The following is a 21,576-nucleotide window of genomic DNA, read 5'->3' on the forward strand; positions in this document are numbered from 1 at the left end:
ACCCAACAGCGGGCTCACAGTCTAGAAAGGGGAGACAGGCAACAGAACAAAACGTATTAACAAAGTGAAATGAATAGAATGGAATTAAGCGCTTACTATGTGCAAAGCACTGTTAATATTAGTATTAATAGTATGAATGACTGTCCCGACCCAACAGCGGGCTCACAGTCTAGAAAGGGGAGACAGAGAACAGAACAAAACATAGTAACAAAATGAAATAAATAGAATGGAATTAAGCGCTTACTATGTGCAAAGCACTGCTAATATTAGTATTAATATTACAAATGACTGTCCCGACCCAACAGCGGGCTCACAGTCTAGAAAGGGGAGACAGACGACAGAACAAAACGTATTAACAAAATGAAATGAATAGAATGGAATTAAGCGCTTACTATGTACAAAGCACTGTTAATATTAGTATTAATATTATGAATGACTGTCCCGACCCAACAGCAGGCTCACAGTCTAGAAAGGGGAGACAGAAAACGAAACAAAACATAGTAACAAAATGAAATAAACAGAATGGAATTAAGCGCTTATTATGTGCAAAGCACTGTTAATTATTAGTATTAATATTATGAATGACTGTCCCGACCCAACAGCGGGCTCACAGTCTAGAAAGGGGAGACAGACAACAGAACAAAACGTATTAACAAAATGAAATAAATAGAATGGAATTAAGCGTTTACTATGTGCAAAGCACTGTTAATTATTAGTATTAATATTATGAATGACTGTCCCGACCCAGCAGCTGGCTCACAGTCTAGAAAGGGGAGACAGAGAACAGAACAAAACATAATAACAAAATGAAATAAATAGAATGGAATTAAGCACTTACTATGTGCAAAGCACTGTTAATATTAGTATTAATATTATGAATGACTGTCCCGACCCAACAGCGGGCTCACAGTCTAGAAAGGGGAGACAGAGAATAAAACAAAACATATTAACAAAATGAAATAAATAGAATGGAATTAAGCGCTTACTATGTGCAAAGCACTGTTAATATTAGTATTAATATTATGAATGACTGTCCCGACCCAACAGTGGGCTCACAGTCTAGAAAGGGGAGACAGAAATGAAATAAATAGAATGGAATTAAGCGCTTACTATGTGCAAAGCACTGTTAATATTAGTATTAATATTATGAATGACTGTCCCGACCCAACAGCGGGCTCACAGTCTAGAAAGGGGAAACAGAGAATAAAACAAAACGAATTAACAAAATGAAATAAATAGAATGGAATTAAGCGCTTACTATGTGCAAAGCACTGTTAATATTAATATTATGAATGACTGTCCCGACCCAGCAGTGGGCTCACGGTCTAGAAAGGGGAGACAGAGAACAGAACAAAACATAGTAACAAAATGAAATAAATAGAATGGAATTAAGCGCTTACTATGTGCAAAGCACTGTTAATATTAGTATTAATAGTATGAATGACTGTCCCAACCCAACAGCGGGCTCACAGTCTAGAAAGGGGAGACAGACAACAGAATGAAACATATTAAGAAAATGAAATAAATAGAATGTAATTAAGCGCTTACTATGTGCAAAGCACTGTTAATATTAGTATTAATATTATGAATGACGGCCGCTGCCGTTTTGGAGGAAGGGGGCACTTGAGGCCGCAGGCTCCATCCCGAGTCTCCTTGGTGCCCGAAGCGTTGTGCAGCTGAAAGAGAGGGTCTGTATTCCGGGGGAGGTGCGGGAAGGATGCGGGTGGATAGGGGAGGACCAGGCCAGGGAGGTGGGATAATAATAATAATAATAATGATAATAATAATAATAATAATAATAGCATTTGTTAAGCGCTTACTGTGTGCAAAGCACTGTTCTAAGCGCTGGGGAGGTTACAAGGTGATCAGGTTGTCCCACGGCGGGGTTTACAGTCTTAATCCCCATTTTACAGATGAGGGAACTGAGGCATGGAGAAGTGAAGTGACTTGCCCAAAGTCACACATCTGACAATTGGCGGAGCTGGGATTTGAAAATAATAATAATAATAATAATAATAATAATAATAATGATGGCATTTGTTAAGTGCTTACTGTGTGCAAAGCACTGTTCTAAGCGCTGGGGAGGTTACAAGATGATCAGGTTGTCCCACAGGGGGTTTACAGTCCTAATCCCCATTTTACAGATGAGGGAACTGAGCCACGGAGAAGTGAAGTGACTTGCCCAAAGTCACACAGCTGCCAAGTGGCGGAGCTGGGATTTGAAAATAATAATAATAATAATAATAACAATGATAATAATAATAATGGCATTTGTTAAGCGCTTACTGTGTGCAAAGCACTGTTCTAAGCGCTGGGGAGGTTACAAGGTGATCGGGTTGTCCCACGGGGTGGTTTACAGTCTTAATCCCCATTTTACAGATGAGGGAACTGAGCCACGGAGAAGTGAAGTGACTTGCCCAAAGTCACACAGCTGCCAAGTGGCGGAGCTGGAATTTGAAAATAATAATAATAATGATGGCATTTGTTAAGCGCTTACTATGTGCAAAGCACTGTTCTAAGCGCTGGGGAGGTTACAAGGTGATCGGGTTGTCCCACGTGGGGTTTACAGTCTTAATCCCCATTTTACAGATGAGGGAACTGAGGCACCGAGAAGTGAAGTGACTTGCCCAAAGTCACACAGCTGCCAAGTGGCGGAGCTGGGATTTGAAAATAATAATAATAATAATGGCATCTGTTAAGCGCTTACTAAGTGCAAAGCACTGTTCTAAGCGCTGGGGAGGTTACAAGGTGATCGGGTTGTCCCACGGCGGGGTTTACAGTCTTAATCCCCATTTTACAGATGAGGGAATTGAGGCATGGAGAAGTGAAGTGACTTGCCCAAAGTCACACAGCTGACAACTGGCGGAGCTGGGATTTGAAAATAATAATAATAATGATGGCATTTGATAAGCGCTTACTATGTGCAAAGCACTGTTCTAAGCGCTGGGGAGGTTACAAGGTGATCGGGTTGTCCCACGGCGGGGTTTACAGTCTTAATCCCCATTTTACAGATGAGGGAACTGAGGCATGGAGAAGTGAAGTGACTTGCCCAAAGTCACACATCTGACAATTGGCGGAGCTGGGATTTGAAAATAATAATAATAATAATGACATTTGTTAAGCGCTTACTAAGTGCAAAGCACTGTTCTAAGCGCTGGGGAGGTTACAAGGTGATCGGGTTGTCCCACGGGGGGCTTACAGTCTTAATCCCCATTTTACAGATGAGGAAACTGAGGCCCCGAGAAGTGAAGTGACTTGCCCAAAGTCACACAGCTGACAATTGGCGGAGCTGGGATTTGAAAATAATAATAATAATAATGATGGCATTTGTTAAGTGCCTACTATGTGCAAAGCACTGTTCTAAGCACTGGGGAGGTTACAAGGTGATTAGGTTGTCCCACGAGGGGTTTACAGTCTTAATCCCCATTTTACAGATGAGGGAACTGAGGCCCAGAGAAGTGAAGTGACTTGTCCAAAGTCACTCAGCTGACAGTTGGTGGAGCCGGGATTTGAACCCCTGACCTCTGACTCCAAAGCCCGGGCTCTTTCCACTGAGCCAAGCTGCTTCTCATAATTAGTTGATATATTAATGCCATATTTATAAAATACGATCTATGAACACATCTATGAACATATTATTATTAGGCTACAAGATCATCCGATCGGATATGGGACTCACAATCTAAGAGGTCACAAAGGAGGGGCTCTTCTCTCCATTTTAGAGATGAGGAGGTTGAGGCTCAGAGAGGATATGGATTTATCCAAGGTCAAACAGCAATCCACTGGAATCAGAACCTGGGACTCTGGACTCCCGGGCCTGTGCTTTTCATTCATTCATTCATTCATCCATTCATTCATTCATTCATTCATTCAATCGTATTTATTGAGCGCTTACTGTGTGCAGAGCACTGGACTAAGCGCTTGGGAAGTCCAAGTTGGCAACATCTAGAGACGGGCCTTACCCAACAGTGGGCTCACAGTCTAGAAGGGGGAGACAGAGAACAAAACCAAACATATTAACAAAATAAAATAAATAAAATAAATATGTACAAATAAAATAAATAAATAGAGTAATAAATACGTCAAACATATATACATATATACAGGTGCTGTGGGGAGGGGAAGGAGGTAAGGCGGGGGAGATGAGGAGGGGGAGGAGGGCCATACCACCAGATCAAGGTTCCTCCCTACCTCTTCTTCTCTCCCTCTGTCTCTGTTGCCTTCGTAGCCAGACCACAGTCCCCCTCATGTTTAGTAATGATGATGATGATGGCATTTTTTAATTAAGCGCTTACTATGTGCAAAGCACTGTTCTAAGCGCTGGGGAGGTTACAAGGTGATCAGGTTGTCCCACGGGGGGCTCACAGTCTTCATCCCCATTTTCCACCCAGAGAAGTTACGTGACTTGCCCAAAGTCACACAGCTGACAATCGGCAGAGCCGGGATTTGAACCCCTGACCTCTGACTCCAAAGACCGGGCTCTTTCCACTGAGCCACGCTGCAGTGCTAAGCGCTTAGTACAGTGCTCTGCCCACAGTAAGCGCTCAATAAATGCGATTGAATGAATGAATGAATGAATGAATGAATGGTATCCACCACCCTGCCATCTCATCATCATCATCATCATCATCAATCGTATTTATTGAGCACTTACTGTGTGCAGAGCACTGTACTAAGCGCTTGGGAAGTACAAGCTGGCAACATATAGAGACAGTCCCTACCCAACAGTGGGCTCACAGTCTAAATCAACCAATCAATCAATCAATCAATCAATCGTATTTATTGAGCACTTACTATGTGCAGAGCACTGTACTAAGTGCTTGGGAAGTACAAATTGGCAACATATAGAGACGGTCCCTACCCAACAACGGGCTCACAGTCTAGAATCAATCAATCAATCAATCAATGGTATTTATTGAGCGCTTACTGTGTGCAGAGCACTGTACTAAGCGCTTGGGAAGTCCAAGTTGGCAACATATAGAGACAGTCCCTACCCAACAGTGGGCTCACAGTCTAAAAGGGGGAGACAGAGAACAAAACCAAACACACTAACAAAATAAAATAAATAGAATAGATATGTACAAGTAAAATAAATAAATAAATAAATAGAGTAATAAATATGTACAAACACATATACATATATACAGTCTAAAAGGGGGAGACAGAGAACAAAACCATCTCCTACGCAGCCTGGCTAATCCGTGGTCAGAGGTGGGGTCGGGGGGTTATTGAGGGAGGGAATCAAGGAAGACAATCTGTACAGTGTAGAAGCCTCGTGGATAGAGCAGCGGCTTGGGAGTCAGAAGGACCTGGGTTCTAATCCCGGCTCCACCGCCGTTGGGCAAATCACCCCACCTCTCTGTGCCTCAGTTACATCATCTGTAAAATGAGGATTAAGAGGCCTTCCCAGACTGAGCCCCTTCCTTCCTCTCCCCCTCGTCCCCCTCTCCATCCCCACCATCTTACCTCCTTCCCTTCCCCGCAGCACCTGTATATATGTATATATGTTTGTACATATTTATTACTCTATTTATTTATTTTACTTGTACATATCTATCCTATTTATTTTATTTTGTTAGTATGTTTGGTTTTGTTCTCTGTCTCCCCCTTTTAGACTGTGAGCCCACTGTTGGGTAGGGACTGTCTCTGTATGTTGCCAATTTGTACTTCCCAAGCACTTAGTACAGTGCTCTGCACATAGTGAGCGCTCAATAAATACGATTGATGATGATTTTATTTTGTTAGTATGTTTGGTTCTGTTCTCTGTCTACCCCTTTTAGACTGTGAGCCCACTGTTGGGTAGGGACTGTCTCTATATGTTGCCAATTTGTACTTCCCGAGCGCTTAGTACAGTGCTCTGCACATAGTAAGCGCTCAATAAATACGATTGATGATGATGATGATGATGATGATGTGGGACAGGGACTGCGTCCAACCGGGTTACAATGAATCCACTCTAGGGCTTAGAACAGTGCTTGGCGCATAGTAAGCGCTTAGTAAATACCATTATTATTATTACCCTCTAGACTGTTGTGTGCAGGGAATGTGTCTGTTTACTGTTCATCCCTTCAGTCGTATTTACTAAGCGCTTACTGTGTGCGGAGCACTGTACTAAGCGCTAGGGAAAGTAAAGAAGCAGCATGGCTCAGGGGAAAGAGCCCGGGCTTGGGAGCCAGAGGTCATGGGTTCTAATCCCGGCTCTGCCACTCGTCAGCTGTGTGACTTTGGGCAAGTCACTTCACTTCTCTGAGCCTCAGTTCCCTCATCTGTAAGATAGGGATGAAGACTGTGAGCCCCATGTGGGACAACCTGATCGCCTTGTATCCTCCCCAGCGCTTAGAACAGTGCTTTGCACAGAGTAAGCGCTTAACAAATGCCATCATTATTATTATTATTGTTGTTATTACATGGGTCCTCCAAGCCCCCGTCAGAGCACAGTCCTGGTCTGGACGGAGCATAGGGATGACCACTGCGCAAGGGTTGTAGTTCTTTCCAGAAATTGTCCAGGGAGGGCAGGGTGATGTGCACCTGGACACGGAGACTTGGAGGGACAGGAAAAGGACGCTAGACTCTAGAGCCCGGGCTTTGGAGTCAGAGGTCATGGGTTCAAACCCCGGCTCTGCCACTTGTCAGCTGTGTGACTGTGGGCATGTCACGTCACTTCTCTGTGCCTCCGTTACCTCATCTGTAAAATGGAGATTAAGACTGTGAGCCCCCTAAGAGACAATCTGATCACCTTGTAACCTCCCCAGCACTTAGAACAGTGCTTTGCACATAGTAAGCGCTTAATAAATGCCATTATTATTATTATTATTATTTTCCCGGAATTATCACCTGCTGAGATTGGAGCGTCAGACTAAAAAGCTAAAGAGACGGTAGGCTCACACCAGGAACGGGAAATCTTTAGCCCGGGCATTGCCTAAGGCCCTACTGAGAGCTCACCTCCTCCAGGAGGCCTTCCCAGACTGACCCCCTTCCTTCCTCTCCCCCTCGTCCCCGTCTCCATCCCCCCATCTTACCTCCTTCCCTTCCCCACAGCACCTGTATATATGTATATGTGTTTGTACATATTTATTACTCTATTTATTTATTTTACTTGTACATATCTATTCTATTTATTTTATTTTGTTAGTATGTTTGGTTTTGTTCTCTGTCTCCCCCTTCTAGACTGTGAGCCCACTGTTGGGTAGGGACTGTCTTTATATGTTGCCAACTTGTATTTCCCAAGCGCTTAGTACAGTGCTCTGCACACAGTAAGTGCTCAATAAATACGATTGATTGATTGATTGGTGGAGATTAGAGCCGGGAGCCCCCAGGCAGAAAGGCAGAGGGGAAGAGCTGAACCACAGTGTTTTCTCCTGCTAATAACCGCATCGCGTCGTCCAGGGCTTGGGTGATGCGGAAGCGAAGAGACCCTGGGTTGGCAGCCGGCTCTTGTGGGGACGGGGCGGCCTCGCTCAGTAAATATTTTGTTGCTGACTCAATTCCCCCTGCTTGACATCACTCAATTCCACCTGCTCGACATCGGTCTGGTTCCGCGGGGGAGCTGAGCAAAGAGGACACTCAAGGCAGGCCTAGTTTATTGATGACTCTTCGTTTAGGTGTCCTCCAGGAAGGAGATCTATGCGTGTGGATCCCAAAGCGTGCGTGCGTGTGTGTGTCTGGTTTCTTCTTTGTGTTTTAGGGAAGGGTGTTGGCGCGTGCACAGAGTCAGCTGGGGGTGAAGGAGAAAGTGAGATAATAATAATAATAATTATGGCATTTGTCAAGCGCTTACTATGTGCGAGGCACCGTTCTCGGTGCCGGGGTAGATATAATAATAATAATGATGGTATTTGTTAAGCGCTTACTATGTGCAAAGCACCGTTCTAAGCACTGGGGAGGTTACAAGGTGATTCATTCAATTGTATTTATTGAGCGCTTACTGTGTGCAGAGCACTGTACTAAGGTTGTCCCACGGGGGGCTCACAGTTTTAATCCCCATTTTCCAGATGCGGGAACCGAGGCCCAGAGAAGTTAAGTGACTTGCCCAAAGTCACAAGGCTGACAAGCGTTTTAGACTGTGAGCCCACTGTTGGGTAGGGACTGTCTCTATATGTTGCCATCTTGTACTTCCCAAGGGCTTAGTACAGGGCTCTGCACACAGTAAGCGCTCAATAAATACGATTGATTGATTGATAAGTGGCAGAGCCGGGATTTATTGAGTGCTCACTGTGTGCAGAGCACTGTACTAAGCATTTCAAAAGTACAATACCGTGATAAAGAGAGATGATACATGCCCACAGAGGATGTGTAGGAAGGTGTGGGCTGAAGGTAGTGGGGGTGTCATCTGTTTGGGTGAATCTGTGTGTGGCGGTTAGAGGGGGTAATAGTAGTAATAACTGTGGGATTTGTTAAGCGCTTACTTCGTGCCAGGCACTGTACTAAGCGCTGGAGTGGATAGAAGCAAATCGGGTTGGACACAGTCCCTGTCCCATGTGGGGCTCCCAGTCCCAATCCCCATTTTACAGATGTGGTAACTGAGGTACAGAGGAAGTGAAGTGATTTCCCCAAGATCACAGAGCAGACAAGTGGCAGAGCCGGGATTAGAACTCATGACTTTCGGACTCACAGGCCTGCGATCTATCCAGTCTGTCCTGCTGCTTCTCTGAAGTGTGGGGGCCGTTGGCTCTGTGTGTGTGTGTGTGTGTGTGTGTGTGTGTGTATTTATATGTGTGTGAGAGCACAAATCCATCGCAGATGCCCCTTAAGTGTTGCTGCTCAGAGTTGAGGCTAATAATAATAATGATAATGGTATTTGTTAAGCGCTTACTATATGCAAAGCACTGTTCTAAGCGCTGGGATGGTTACAAGGTGATCAGGTTGTCCCACGGGGGGCTCACAGTTTTCATCCCCATTTTCCAGGTGAGGTAACTGAGGCCCAGAGAAAGTTAAGTGGCTTGCCCAAAGTCACACAGCTGACAGTTGGCGGAGCCGGGATTGGAACCCATGACCTCTGACTCCAAAGCCCGGGCTCTTTCCACTGAGCCACGCTGCCTCTCTAGGCTAGATAGAGGCTAGAGGTTAGATGGGTAGATAGAGGCAAGACAGAGGTCCTTCCCCGACTCACGATGCCTCCTTCCTTTCCAGATAAGCTCCCCGTTTTTGGTGCAGTCCCCTGCCCGTCCCTCGCCTCGGGCAAGATGGAGGCCCCGCTGGTGAGCCTGGATGAGGAGTTCGAGGACCTGCGGCCCTGCTACCCCGAGGCCCGGGAGGAGAAGCCCCTCTCCGTCTTCGGGCCTCCCCCCGCCCACCTGGAGGACCCGTCCCTCTCCGAGCTCGAGAACTTCTCGTCCGAGATCATCAGCTTCAAGTCCATGGAGGACCTGGTGAACGAGTTCGACGAGAAGCTCAACGTCTGCTTTCGGAACTACAACGCCAAGACGGAGAACCTGGCTCCTGTCAAGAACCAGCTGCAGATCCAGGAGGAGGAGGAGACCCTGCGGGATGAGGAGTAAGCAATCCAGAGCTTCTTGCTAGCCCTGTCTCCCTTTGCCCTCAGCGGCAGAGGCTCCTCCTTCCCGGGCCTGGTCCAGGCGGGTCTGGAGCTCCTGCTTGGCCCTTCTGTTTTCCCCGCTCACGGGCCATTCCCGGGACTTGAGGGCGTCATCCCTGGCCCTTAGCTAAGGCTTGGGAATGGCGTGCTTTGGGGCAGCTGGGAAGTGGAAGATCGGGTATCTCCCCTCTTTCACCCCAAAGGCCGGGCCGCCACGACCTGGGTGTCTGGAGAAGCACAAGGGGGGTGGAGGAGACCCTGGAGCGGTGGGTCTGGACTCCGGAGGGGTCCGAGGAGACTAGCATAGGCCCTGAAGATGATGGCTACTGCCGGCTAGGCGCGAGGCCTTTCCCCTTCGTCTGCTCCCCTTTATATGGCCCACCAGCCATCCACCCCGTCTGCTGAGGGGTGGGGGTCGGGGGTGCTAGCCGTTCGAGGTGGATGTCCCAGAAAGATGGATGTCTGAGGCGGAGTCGAAGGAGAGAGCTGGCCGGAGGACGGGGCTGGGTGGGACGGTCAGAGGCTTGGAAATCAGCTAAGCAGCAGTATTTTAAAACAACGGCTTCTCTGTCCTGATTCGATCTTTTTTTCTACCACTGGAAACTGGAATCGGAGCGTGTGCAGCATTTTCAATTGTTACAAAGCTTCTTCCTCTTGGCCAGATTTCTCCAGGCCTCGCTTGCTTCCTCGCTGGCTCCTGGGCCCGTGCCAGTCTACACGGGTCTTGGAAATCAAAGAAATGGATGCGGAGACCTGATTATCACCGAGCATTTCTCTGCTTCAGTGGGCTAAGCAACGGACTGGAAATTTGAATTCTCGCTTTGTCGCTAATTTACCAAGTGACCTTGGGCAAGTCACCTAACCTCGGGGGATGCCCTGGTTCTTCACCGAGGCCAACCCCAAAGCCCAGTTTGGATCAAGGCAGGTCCCCCCGTCCCCATGACCCCAATACACGCACATACAAGAACGTATGAGAAGGAATTTCCTCCCCTCCCCGTCATTGACAAACAGCTCTTCTCTCTTCTGTCTCATTCAGGCTGAGGGCCCAGCCAGTAGGATCTATTCTCTCTGCTCTGGTTCATTAGTGGAGGTCATTAAATGTTAATTATTGCCACAGGGGATTATGATTATAACCATCCTCTCTTCCCTTACCCATCAGCAACATTGCCTGCCTCAGTCTAGAGAACTTCCTTCAAGGGTGAAAAGGCAAAGAGAGATCTGGGGGCTCCGTGGGGAAAGGGAGACAGGAACGGCCACTGCTTTCTGCTCAGCATGGGTTCTCTCAAAAATCCAGATCCAATCTCAGCCGCTTCTTGGAGAATTGGAAGAGAGTGGAATGATTAATCATCTGATTTTTGCAGGTATATGTCAAGATAGCCAGTTGGACCCCAGTGCAACTGGGAAGAGCAATGGCTGCAGGTTTGGGAGCTCAGCCAGGCCTTGTCTTCTTGTGGGATGGCTCATTGTTGCCATGGAGATCAGGTTCAGAGCTGAGAGGATGCTTCCGTGTCAGCCTGAATCTCACAACTTCGTGCAGGGTGTCAGGAATGGAATTGTGGAGTTCAAGACCTGGAGCAAAAATGAGGAACAATAGGCCCAATGTACCATCACAAATCAGAGAAAGCTTGGGGCTCGTGGGGAAAGAATGAACCCTGAAAGTCACTGGGAATGAAGGGGAGCCAAGGATTTGCAGCAGAAGGTACTAGAATCAATTTTTCACCTGGCAAGGCAGTGCTGGGCACGGAGAGAGCTTGGTCAGGATTCAGATTCCAGGCAGCATTTGTAGAGTCTCTCCTTGGGGAACTGGAGTCTCCAGTGAGCAGTCGAAAACCATCAGGGCTTTCGATCCCAGCTCCAAGCAGCCACCCGAGGGGGCCTTCTGTCCTGCCCTTCGGATCAGTTGCAGCTCCCGGGGAACAGGGAAGCAGGAGATTTGGGACCCCAGAAGTCAGGCCCTAAGCAGCTCACTGCTTGGGCTCCCCGAATTGCATGTAGAGAAACTCCCAGGCTAGAGGTCACGATCAAGAAAAGGCCACACGGCACTGCAGCCAAGAGGCTGCCTGCCGTCCCGAGAGATATTCCGGGGGCAGGAGGTGTAGAGACGTCTGGTTGCATTTGGGTTTTGTCCCCGGCTCGTGGAGGGTCTTCAGAGTTGAGATTCCTGGAGTCCCAGGTCCCCCACCTACGGACCCAAAGCCACGCTCCAGAACTCTCCCTTGGGCACACCCAGTTTGAACACTTTTTCCGCAGTGTGCGGGCATCAGGAGGGAGGCTTTGGCAAGCGCTGGAACCCCGTTTCCTTTCCGCTTCCCTCTAAGTGCTCTGGAGTGGTCGGTGATAGATCCAGGCAGCATTAAGTCTGAATTCTCCTCACCCTGAGTGAGAACTCCGAGCATCCTTTTCCCAGAACGCCAAGTTCCACATTAGACGCCGGGGCTCCTTTTAAGCAGAGTAAAGCATTTCCCAGAAATCCTGGCTCGCAGAGCAGGGCCGTGCAGGGGTTGGGCAGCAGCGTCTCAGGGGAAGCAGACAGTCCCTGTTCGCACAAAGCTTTGCGTTTCTTTCTCCCCTCATGTCTGTCCATGGCCTGGGCCCTCTAAACTGGTCAGTGGTCAGTGCTCACCTCCTGGTTTCTCCCCGCATGGAACTACGTGTGGACTCTTCTGCTTCATTTGACCACCTGCACTGAAACTTCTTACTAGTTGCTGCAGTACTGGTTAAGCGGTTCCTCCGAGTCAGGCACAGTGCCAAGTCCTGGAGTAGCTACAAAATAGTCAAAACAGACACAGTCCTATCCAACCCGAGGTTCACAGTCTAAGAGAGGGAGAGCACAGGGCTCTTATCCCCATTTTACTGATGAGGAAATGGAGGCCCAGAGAGGGTAAGTGACTTGCCCACGGTCACACAGCAGGTTAGTAACAGAGCTGGAATTAGAACCAGAACTCCTCTTTTGTGGTATTTGTTAAGCACTGACTATGTGCCAGGCACTGCACTAAATGCTTGGGTAGCTATAAGCTAATCAGTTTGGATGCAGTCCATGTCCCTCATGGAGCTAACAATCTTAATCCCCATTTTACAGATGAGGTAACTGAAGCACAGAGAAGTGGAGTGATTTGCCCAGGGTCACACAGCAGAAATGTGGCAGAGCCGGGTTAGAACCTAGATCATTCGGACTTCAGGTCCCATACTCTGGATTCGGGGAGACAAACTGTTCATGGTGCCAACCTTCCTGCCCCTTCCAGCTGACAGGGTCAGTGGGTGGGAGACTGAGCTAAAGTTCCTTCGCCCTTCACCCCGTGTTGTATTTTAACACAATATTCTCTGGGGCCACAACCTTGTGTGTGTATGTGTTTGTGCATGTGTGCGGTCTAATCCAGGAAGAGATTAGGCACATGATTTAGGGTGTAGCGAAAGGGGAATCTGATCCCCAAAGCCAAAAAAAAAGGAGGAAGATCTTGAAGGGATTCAGACATCCGTAAATCAATCAGTGGTATTTATTGGGTGCTTATCCTGTGAAGAACACTGTGCTTTGCCCTTGGGGAAGTGCAGTGTAATAGAGTTGGGGGACACAACTCAGGAGCCCAGAGGAACTTAGGCCAGAAACCTGCTGGGGAAAGGATTAGGGAAGCAGCATGAGTCCAGACAGAAGATGAAGAGAGCAGGAATGCGGAGGAGCCTGGGGTGTCTAGGGGTGTGTCGGGGAGACACGGTGCTTCCAGTGGATCTGGGAAATTCCCTGCCACTAGTCTTTGGGGAGCAATGATTTCCCAAGGACCCCCCAAGCCTGTGCAGCCCAGCCCAGGCCCCAGGGCTGAGGCCAAAAAGATTCCTGCCAATCCAGATCGGGAATTGGCTTTTCCTTCGAGCTTTCTGCAGGCAAGGGCAACGCAAGGCTGGCTGCATCTAGAGTTTCTGGGCTTCAGGCCAGGAACTCCAAGCAGAGGCACCAACTTTGCTCTGGGAGCCTGGGTGGGGCGAGAAGGGAGCAGATATTTTAGTGGGGAGAGAACTGGGAGGGCTTCAAAGAGCAAACAGGCCCAGGAGCCTCCATTTGGGGCCTTCTCAGCCGTGACTGGAAGCCCCCAAGTCTCGTCAGCGGCTGGAGCGAGCAAATCAGGGCTCTCAGCTTCCGCAGCTGTGGGGGTCATCATCCCCTTCCCCTCCCCACCACAGAATGGGGACCTATAGCTCCAGCCGGGCCACCGGCCGGAATTGGGAACCAAGGAGGCCCCGGGCTCGGACCGGCGGCTGGGACTCCGGGCCCGGGATGCCCGCTGCTTACAGAAACCTCCTCCGAACGATGGTTCCGCCATGGCCTGTTGCTCGGATTTACCCCCCGCATTAGGATGCTAACGGGGCTCAGGGCTGAGACGCTCGGCCCCGATGAGTACCGCCTTCGCGGCTCCGGAGCAGATTAGGAGATCATCGGTCTCTATCACCGGCCGGGAGGGTGGGGAGGTTGAGAATTCCTCGCTGAAATCCTCCTGAATAGATTCCTAATGAGTATTTGATGAGCTGCTCTCTCCCGGAGAGCCTGTGGAAACAGCACAAATAAATGGACGCCCTGAGCACTGTCATTGTGCCGCCGCTGCTGTTTTCTGGGCTCCTCTTGTCTGCGCCCGGCACCGACGGGTGGTCATGTTGCCTGTGCCTCGTCTCCGTCTCCCGCTGCCAACCTTTCATTCAATCGTATTTATTGAGCGCTTACTGTGTGCAGAGCACTGTACTAAGCACTTGGGAAGTACAAGTTGGCAACCTCTTGTCCTCACGCTCCCTGACACTCCCTCCCCTTTCCCATATGACAGACCGCTGCTCTCCCCATCTTCAAAGCCCTTCTGAAGTCATTTGTCCTCCAACGAGACCCTCCCCCAATTAATCTCTCGTCTCTCCATATCATACCACCCCTCACCCTAACTGCCACTTTTTTATGGCGTTTGTTAAGTACTTACTAGGTGTCAAACACTGTTCTAAGTGCTGGGGTAGATGCAAGTTAATCAGGTCAGACACAGTCCCTGTCCTCCATGGGGCTCACACTCTAAGTAGGTGGGAAAACAGGTATTAAATCCCCATTTTACAGTTTAGGAAACTGAGGCACAGAGACGTGAAGCGACTTGCCCAGGGTAACCCAGCAAGCAATTGGCAGAGCTAGGTTTAGAACTCAGGTCTTCCGACTCAAGGCCCATACTCTTTCCACTAGGCCACGCTGCTTCTCGACTTCAATCCCTTCTCTGTCATCTTTGTGTGGGCAGGGAATATGTCTGCCAACTCTGTTGTATTGAACTCTGACAAGTACTTAATACAGTGCTCTGCACACCATGAGTGCTCACTAAATAACATCGATGACGGTGACGAGTGCACTTTGGCACTCTCACCACCCTTGTAGCATTTTATGGCCGTATCTGTATGCGCTGTTGCTTCTTCCCGTCTGAAATTTATTTCAGCATCTGCCTCTCCCTCTCCCCCTAGTAAGCTCCTTGAGAGTCGGGATCATATCTATTGAATATTGTATTCTCCTATGTGCCTGGCACATAGTAAGTGCTTAACAAATACCATAATTATTAGAAAACTTCAAGGTTTTGCATTCCGTATCAACGTGCCTGGTTCCTTTCCTCAGCGTCTTGGCTCTTGGGTTTGGAATGCCGGGGTGGGGTTCTCCTCCTCCTCCTCATCATCATAGGAGAAGCAGCATGGCTCAGTAGAAAGAGCCCGGGCTTTGGAGCCAGAGGTCATGGGTTCAAATCCCGGCTCCGCCCATTGTCAGCTGTGTGACTTTGGGCAAGTCACTTCACTTCTCTGGGTCTCAGTTCCCTCATCTGTAAAATGGGGATGAAGACTGTGAGCCCCCCGTGGGACAACCTGATCACCTTGTAACCTCCCCAGTGCTTAGAACAGTGCTTTGCACATAGTAAGTGCTTTATAAATGCCATCATTATTATTATTATGGTATTTGTTAAGCGTTTACTATGGGTCCACCACTGTTCTAAGCACTGGGGTAGATACAAGCAAATCAGTTCAGACACAGTCCCTGTCCCACCCGGGGGCTCACAGTCAAAGCAGGAGGAAACCGAGGCACAGAGAAGTGAAGTGACTTGCTCAGATTCGCAGAGCAAGCAATTGGCAGAGCTGGCATTCGAACCTGAGTCCCAGGCCCAGGCTTCTTCCATTGTGCCTTGCTGCCTCTCCCCGCCGCCTTCCTGGACATGCCGCTGTGCTTGTTGTTGGCATAATAAGGAGAAGTGCAAAATGCAGAAATGCCACGTTCCCTGCCCACATCGAGCTTATACTCAACAGCTCCAGTGGTTGCCATGACTGTGATTCTCCTATGCTACCCCGTACTCTAGGGAGGGGTCGACCCATGCTCGTAGCTGAGCTGCTCATCTTAGGGAATTTCCATCCCCCTCCTCAAATTCCACCTCCTGCTCATTACCTCTCGGGCCAAGTGGGCAGTGGAGGCAAAACACCACCTCTCCCTTTAATGCCCACGGAAATTGTGCCAGGGAAAAAGAGAAAGCAAAATCATCTTTGGCGTGACCGTCAGGTGTTTGGGAATGGTGAGGCCGGCTGCTCTGGGAAAGGAGCCCTGCCTGGTGCTGATAGGTGACTGGTCACTATTTGACTGTGGCCCAGGGCTGGAGGAATCCCAGTCACCCTGTTCATTACTGCTGGGAAGCCCTATTTCCAGACACAAGGGGTGGAGGGCATCAAGGGGCTGACCGTAGAGGCAGGACTCACCCCGCCAAGAAGTCTCCCGGCAACCCCGGATGCTCTGACCGCTCATGGGATTGGCAGTAGACCGGTCCCTGTCTGGGCCACAGGTCGGGGAGAGGCCCTGAGGTCAGGGGAGGCATCCCGACAACAGCCTCGAAGCCAGGCTGTCCAACAAATCGCCGTGGGGGCAGATCCTCGCTCCCATTTGGCCGCTAACTGACCTGGCTCCTGCTAGTCTCTGGCCCGGGAGAGTCTCGCCTTCTCCCTGCCAGCGGCGCCTCTAATGCCATTTCCAGGTTGGCTTTGCCTCTGCCCCTGGGAAAGGCAGATGATCTCAGCCCCGGGTTCAGCGGCGCCTCTCCCCTCCTCCAGCCGGGCTCCCCCCTTCTCCGGCGGGGCCGGGGGCCCCGGACCCCTGGATGACAACGACTAACAAGAGGCTCTTTCTGTTTCTAGAGTGTGGGACGCTCTCACGGACAATTACATCCCTTCCCTGGGGGAAGACTGGAGGGATCCAAGTGTCGAGGCCCTGAACGGCAACGTCTCGGATGCCGAGGTACGTGGAGGTCCAGTTGGGAGGCAGGACGTGGTCGGGGGAAGGAACTCGGATACAAAGAGACCATTCATGGCTGCGCAACCCCGGGACGGACAGTAGCCTGGGAACAAGAAGGGACCGTTTGGTGACATGCCCTCCCTCCGGCCTGCAGGAAATGGAGACACGGGGAGAGGGAGCCTGGGTGTCATAAACTTTACCCCGAGCCACCAGATGGGTTTACAGAGTCTAACTGGCCACAGTTCAGACAATGTAAATTTTGCAATTGGCAGGTCAGTGCCGGTGGTGGGTTTGAACTCTATCCCCTCCCGACGTGGCTCCCCAGAGTTCTCAAGTGAGGCAGACCCTTGGGGGCTGCAGATGGCATGAGCAGACCCCAGGGAGCTCTGGGCAGCGCTGGTCCTCCCCCACCCCTGGGGAGCCCAGTTGGACCGTGGAGCGATATAGAAAGGGCCCAAGGAGTTTTGGGCTTGCTGGCTTGGTCTCTATTGTCAGCAGAAGGAGCGTAGCCTGGAAAGAGCCCGGGCTGGGAGTCAGAGATCCTGGATTCTCATCCTGCCTCTGCCACATGCCTACCAGTTCACCCTGGGCAAGTCACTTCACTTCCTTGAGCCTCGGTTTCCTCATCTGTAAAATGGGGATTCAGTACCCATTCTGCCTCCGACTTAGACTGTGAGCCCTTATGGGGCAGGGACTGTGTTTGGCTTGATTAGACTGTGAGCCCACTGTTGGGTAGGGACTGTCTCTATATGTTGCCAACTTGTACTTGTAAGTCCCAAGCGCTTAGTGCAGTGCTCTGCACACAGTAAGTGCTCAATAAATATGATTGATGATGATTATCTCACTTTTATCCAAGCACTTAGGACAGTGCTTGGCACGTAATAAGTGCCTAACAAAGACCATAATTATTATTATATGCAGCCCAGAACCTCCCAAGGCATCTGATTGGCTGGGAAACTTTCTCCCTAGGCCCTTCTCACCCTAGCATTCATCCTCCAACATGCCCCTCTCCCCCATACCATTGTCAAGTGGTAGGGTTGGGAGCCCCAGGAACCTAAGAAGCCTCGAAGTTGCAGTAAGGTTTCCTTTTTTTTAATGGTATTTGTTAACAACAACGATAATATTAATTATTATTATTATTATTATGGAATTTGTTAAGCATTTACTATGTGCCAGGCATTGTTCTAAGTGCTGGGTAGTTACAAGCAAATCTGGTTGGATACAGTCCCTGACCCACGTGGGGCTCACAGTCTCAATCCCCATTTTACAGATGAATTTTACAGATGAATCCTTCCCCTTCCCATCCCTCCCACCTCCTCCCCTTCCCCATCCCCCCCGCCTTACCTCCCTCCCCTCCCCACAGCACATGTATATATGTTTGTACTTGTTTATTACTCTATTTATTTTATTTGTACATGTTTATTCTATTTATTTTATTTTGTTAATATGTTTTGTTTTGTTGTCTGTCTCCCCGTTCTATACTGTGAGTCCACTGTTGGGTAGGGACCGTCTCTATATGTTGCCAACTTGTACTTCCCAAGCGCTTAGTACAGTGCTGTGCACACAGTAAGCGCTCAATAAATACGATTGAATGAATGAATGAATGAGGTAACTGAGGCCCAGAGAAATCAAGTGAGTTGCCCAGGGCCACACAATAGACAAGTGTCAGAGCCGGGATTAGAACCCACGACCTCCTAACTCCTGGGTCCATGCTCTATCCATTAGGCAACTCTGCTTCTCAAACTTTCCTTCTCATGCTCACTTGCCCACAGTCAGGTTTCTTTTAAGCCTGGAAAGAATTCCCTCCAGACTTCAGACCAGAGGGCCAAAGCCAGCCCGCAGAGCCATTTCTAAGTTTTGATTCTAAGAGTGCAGCTCCTTTTGTCATGACTGATCCCGGAGATCAGCCCGGAGACGGGCTGGGGTTGCCAGCGGGGGTTCCCGGTTGGGTTGACCCTAGGGTTCCCTCTGGGAATGTGGAAGGTGGAGAAGGATAAAGCGGGATGAACAGTCAGCAACCACAAGGCCGACCGAACCATTTGACTTGGGTTTGCTGGGGAAATACGTCTCAGCTGGAAAAAAAGGAATGCCAAGTCTCGGCCTTGTTGGGGCCCTTCCTCCAGGCCTAGACAGATTGCTCTGAAGTCCTCGGACTGGAAGCGACCTCTTTGGATCAACTGATCCCTCCCTCTGCTGTAGTGCTAGGATGCATCTCTAATAATAATAATGATAGCATTCGTTAAACAGTGTGCAAATCACTGTTCTAAGCTCTGGAAAGGATACAAGGTGATCAAGTTGTCCCTCGTGGGGCTCACAGTCTTAATCCCCATTTTACAGATGAGGTAACTGAGGCCCAGAGAAGTGAAGTGACTTGCCCAAGACAAGCGGCAGAGCCGGGATATGAACCCATGACCTCTGACTCCAAAGCCCGGGCCCTTTCCACTAAGCCACGCTGCTTCTCTTTCCATCAGATCCGTGAGAAGGAAGAGGAAGAGCTCAACGAGAAGAGTGAAAATGACTCTGGCATCAATGAGGAGCCCCTGCTGACGGCCGATCAGGTACACGGGTTGTAGCCCAAGGAGCCCCGCATGTGGTAGGTGTTTAATTCATCGATCGATCAATCAACGGCATTTATTAAGCACTTACTGTGTGCAGAGCACTGTACTAAGCGCTTGAAAGGGTACAGTATAACAGTTGGTAGACATGTTCCCTGTCCACTAAGCGCTTGAAAGGGTACAGTAAAACAGTTGGTAGACATGTTCCCTGTCCACAATCAATCAATCATATTTATTGCGCGCTTACTGTTGGCAGAGCACTGTGCTAAGCACAGCTCCCTACCTCATATCCCCACTACTACCTCCAAAGCACTCAGGTACTCACCCCCACCAAAGCCCTTCCGTACATTCATTCAGTCGTATTTATAGAGGGCTTACTATGTGCAGAGCACTGGGAAGTACAAGTCGGCAACATATAGAGACGGTCCCTACCCAACAACGGGCTCACAGTCTAGAAGGGGGAGACAGACAGTAACACAAAACACGTAGACCAAATTGTCAGAACAAATAGAATTAAATCCATATGCACACCATTAACAAAATAAATAGAATAGTAATTATGTCCAAGTAAAATAGAGTACATGTTCTAAATGCTCTATTCCTTCCTCCTCCCTGTAATTTCTCACTCGATTGTAAGCTCCACAATCTGTTAATCTGTGAGTTTACAGTCTGTTAATTCCACTGCGCTCTCCCAAGCGCTCAGCACACTGGGTCCTCAGTCATTATTTTTGGTAAATTGATTGATTATCAGCAATATTCAGGGGGTGGGGCAGATCCTCCCACCAGCAGGGCCTCTCCTCTCCTCCTTTCGATGGATCGCAGGCGTTTACATCCATGAGACAGACCCTGGGGGCAGAGAGATCTGGGCCAGGATTCCCCTCCCTCAGCAAGTGATCAGTCCAGTCTCAAGGAGGGGGTGGCCCTCCACTCCCCCGGAGGAGGAGGAGCCCCTAAACGTAGCTCTCCCCTCGCTCCCCCAGGTCATTGAAGAGATCGAGGAGATGATGCAGAACTCCCCAGACCCTGAAGAGGAAGAGGAGGTCCCCGAGGAGGAGGAGGAGGAGGAGGAGGAGGAGGAGGAGGAAGAGGAGGATGGAGGAGGTACCCCCTTGCAGGCGGACTCTGCCCTATTTCAAGAGATGCAGGCACTGACTCAGACCTTCAACAACAACTTGTCCTCTGAAGGTGGGGTCCTCAGGGGGCGGGGTGGAGGACAGGGGGGTGCAGCTTGAGGTGAGGGGAGCCTCCTTAGGCACAGTGGGGAGTGTTGAGAATTGTCCGGGACCCGGAGCTGAGAACTTTGACCTCCGCCTGATTAATGAACAAGTCTGGAATTTCTTAACAACAACAACAACAACAATAATAATAATAATAATAATAATAATAGCATTTGTTGAGCACTTACTATGTGCCAGGCACTGTACTAAGCACTGGGGTGGATACCAGCAAATCGGGTTGGACACGGTCCCTGTCCCACGAGGGGCTCACCGTCTCAATCCCCATTTTACAGGTGAGGTAACCGAGGCCCGGAGAAGGGAAGTGATTTGCCCAAGGTCACACGGCAAACAGGTGGCAGAGCCGGGATTAGAACCCATGACCTTCTGACTCCCAGCCTCCTGCTCTATCCACTATGCCATGCTGCTTCTCTTAAGGGCCAAGCACTGTGCTAAGCGTGGGGTAAATACAAGATGATTAATTGGGACGCATTCCCTGTCCCCCAACCTAAGAGCTGGGAAGAGCGGGTATCTTACCCCCATTTTACAGATGAGGAAACCGAGAGGTCAAGAGGTGAAGCCAATTACCCAAAGTCATCCAGCAGGCCGGAGTCAGAGCGGGGGGCCCGAACCCAGGTCTCGTGACTCCTAGTCTCGCGCTCCTTCCACCAGCCTCCTCTACCTCTCCGCCTCCCTCTCCCGTGGTCTCGGAAGCTTGCCACTCACAGTTGGGCTGCCTAAACTGGAATATGCCTCAGCAGGGGGTTCCTGCCAGCCTGCCTGCCCACCCGCCGCACGCCCGTTTGTAAATGAACATCTAAAGTTTAAGATCAGGCTTCAGCTCTGGGCTTTCGTCTCATCTGGGCCAGCTCGGAAAGGGTATGGCTTCTGGGGAGCGAGACAGAAAGCCCCCGCTGAGCTGCTTGGTACCGGGAGCAAATGCAGGGTAACGTCAAGCGGGCCCCTGCCAGCATAGTCATTTTGCTTCCCGATCTCGGGAAAACCGTGCCA

The 21,576-nt window shown here is 49.6% G+C and overlaps 1 protein-coding gene across 2 annotated transcripts in view; it reads left to right on the forward strand.

Annotated features, from left to right (window-relative positions):
- FEZ1 (fasciculation and elongation protein zeta 1) overlaps nt 1–21,576 on the forward strand; it is a 56,728-nt gene that overhangs the window by 27,275 nt on the left and 7,877 nt on the right. For both annotated transcript variants that reach the window (XM_038754765.1, XM_038754766.1), the window contains exons 2-5: nt 9,130–9,493; nt 16,700–16,799; nt 19,268–19,354; nt 20,332–20,536. In XM_038754765.1, coding sequence (XP_038610693.1) covers nt 9,130–9,493; nt 16,700–16,799; nt 19,268–19,354; nt 20,332–20,536 — 756 coding nt within the window. The remainder of the gene's footprint in view (nt 1–9,129; nt 9,494–16,699; nt 16,800–19,267; nt 19,355–20,331; nt 20,537–21,576) is intronic.

Source organism: Tachyglossus aculeatus, chromosome 11 (assembly GCF_015852505.1).
Source record: "Tachyglossus aculeatus isolate mTacAcu1 chromosome 11, mTacAcu1.pri, whole genome shotgun sequence".
Taxonomy (NCBI): domain Eukaryota; kingdom Metazoa; phylum Chordata; class Mammalia; order Monotremata; family Tachyglossidae; genus Tachyglossus; species Tachyglossus aculeatus.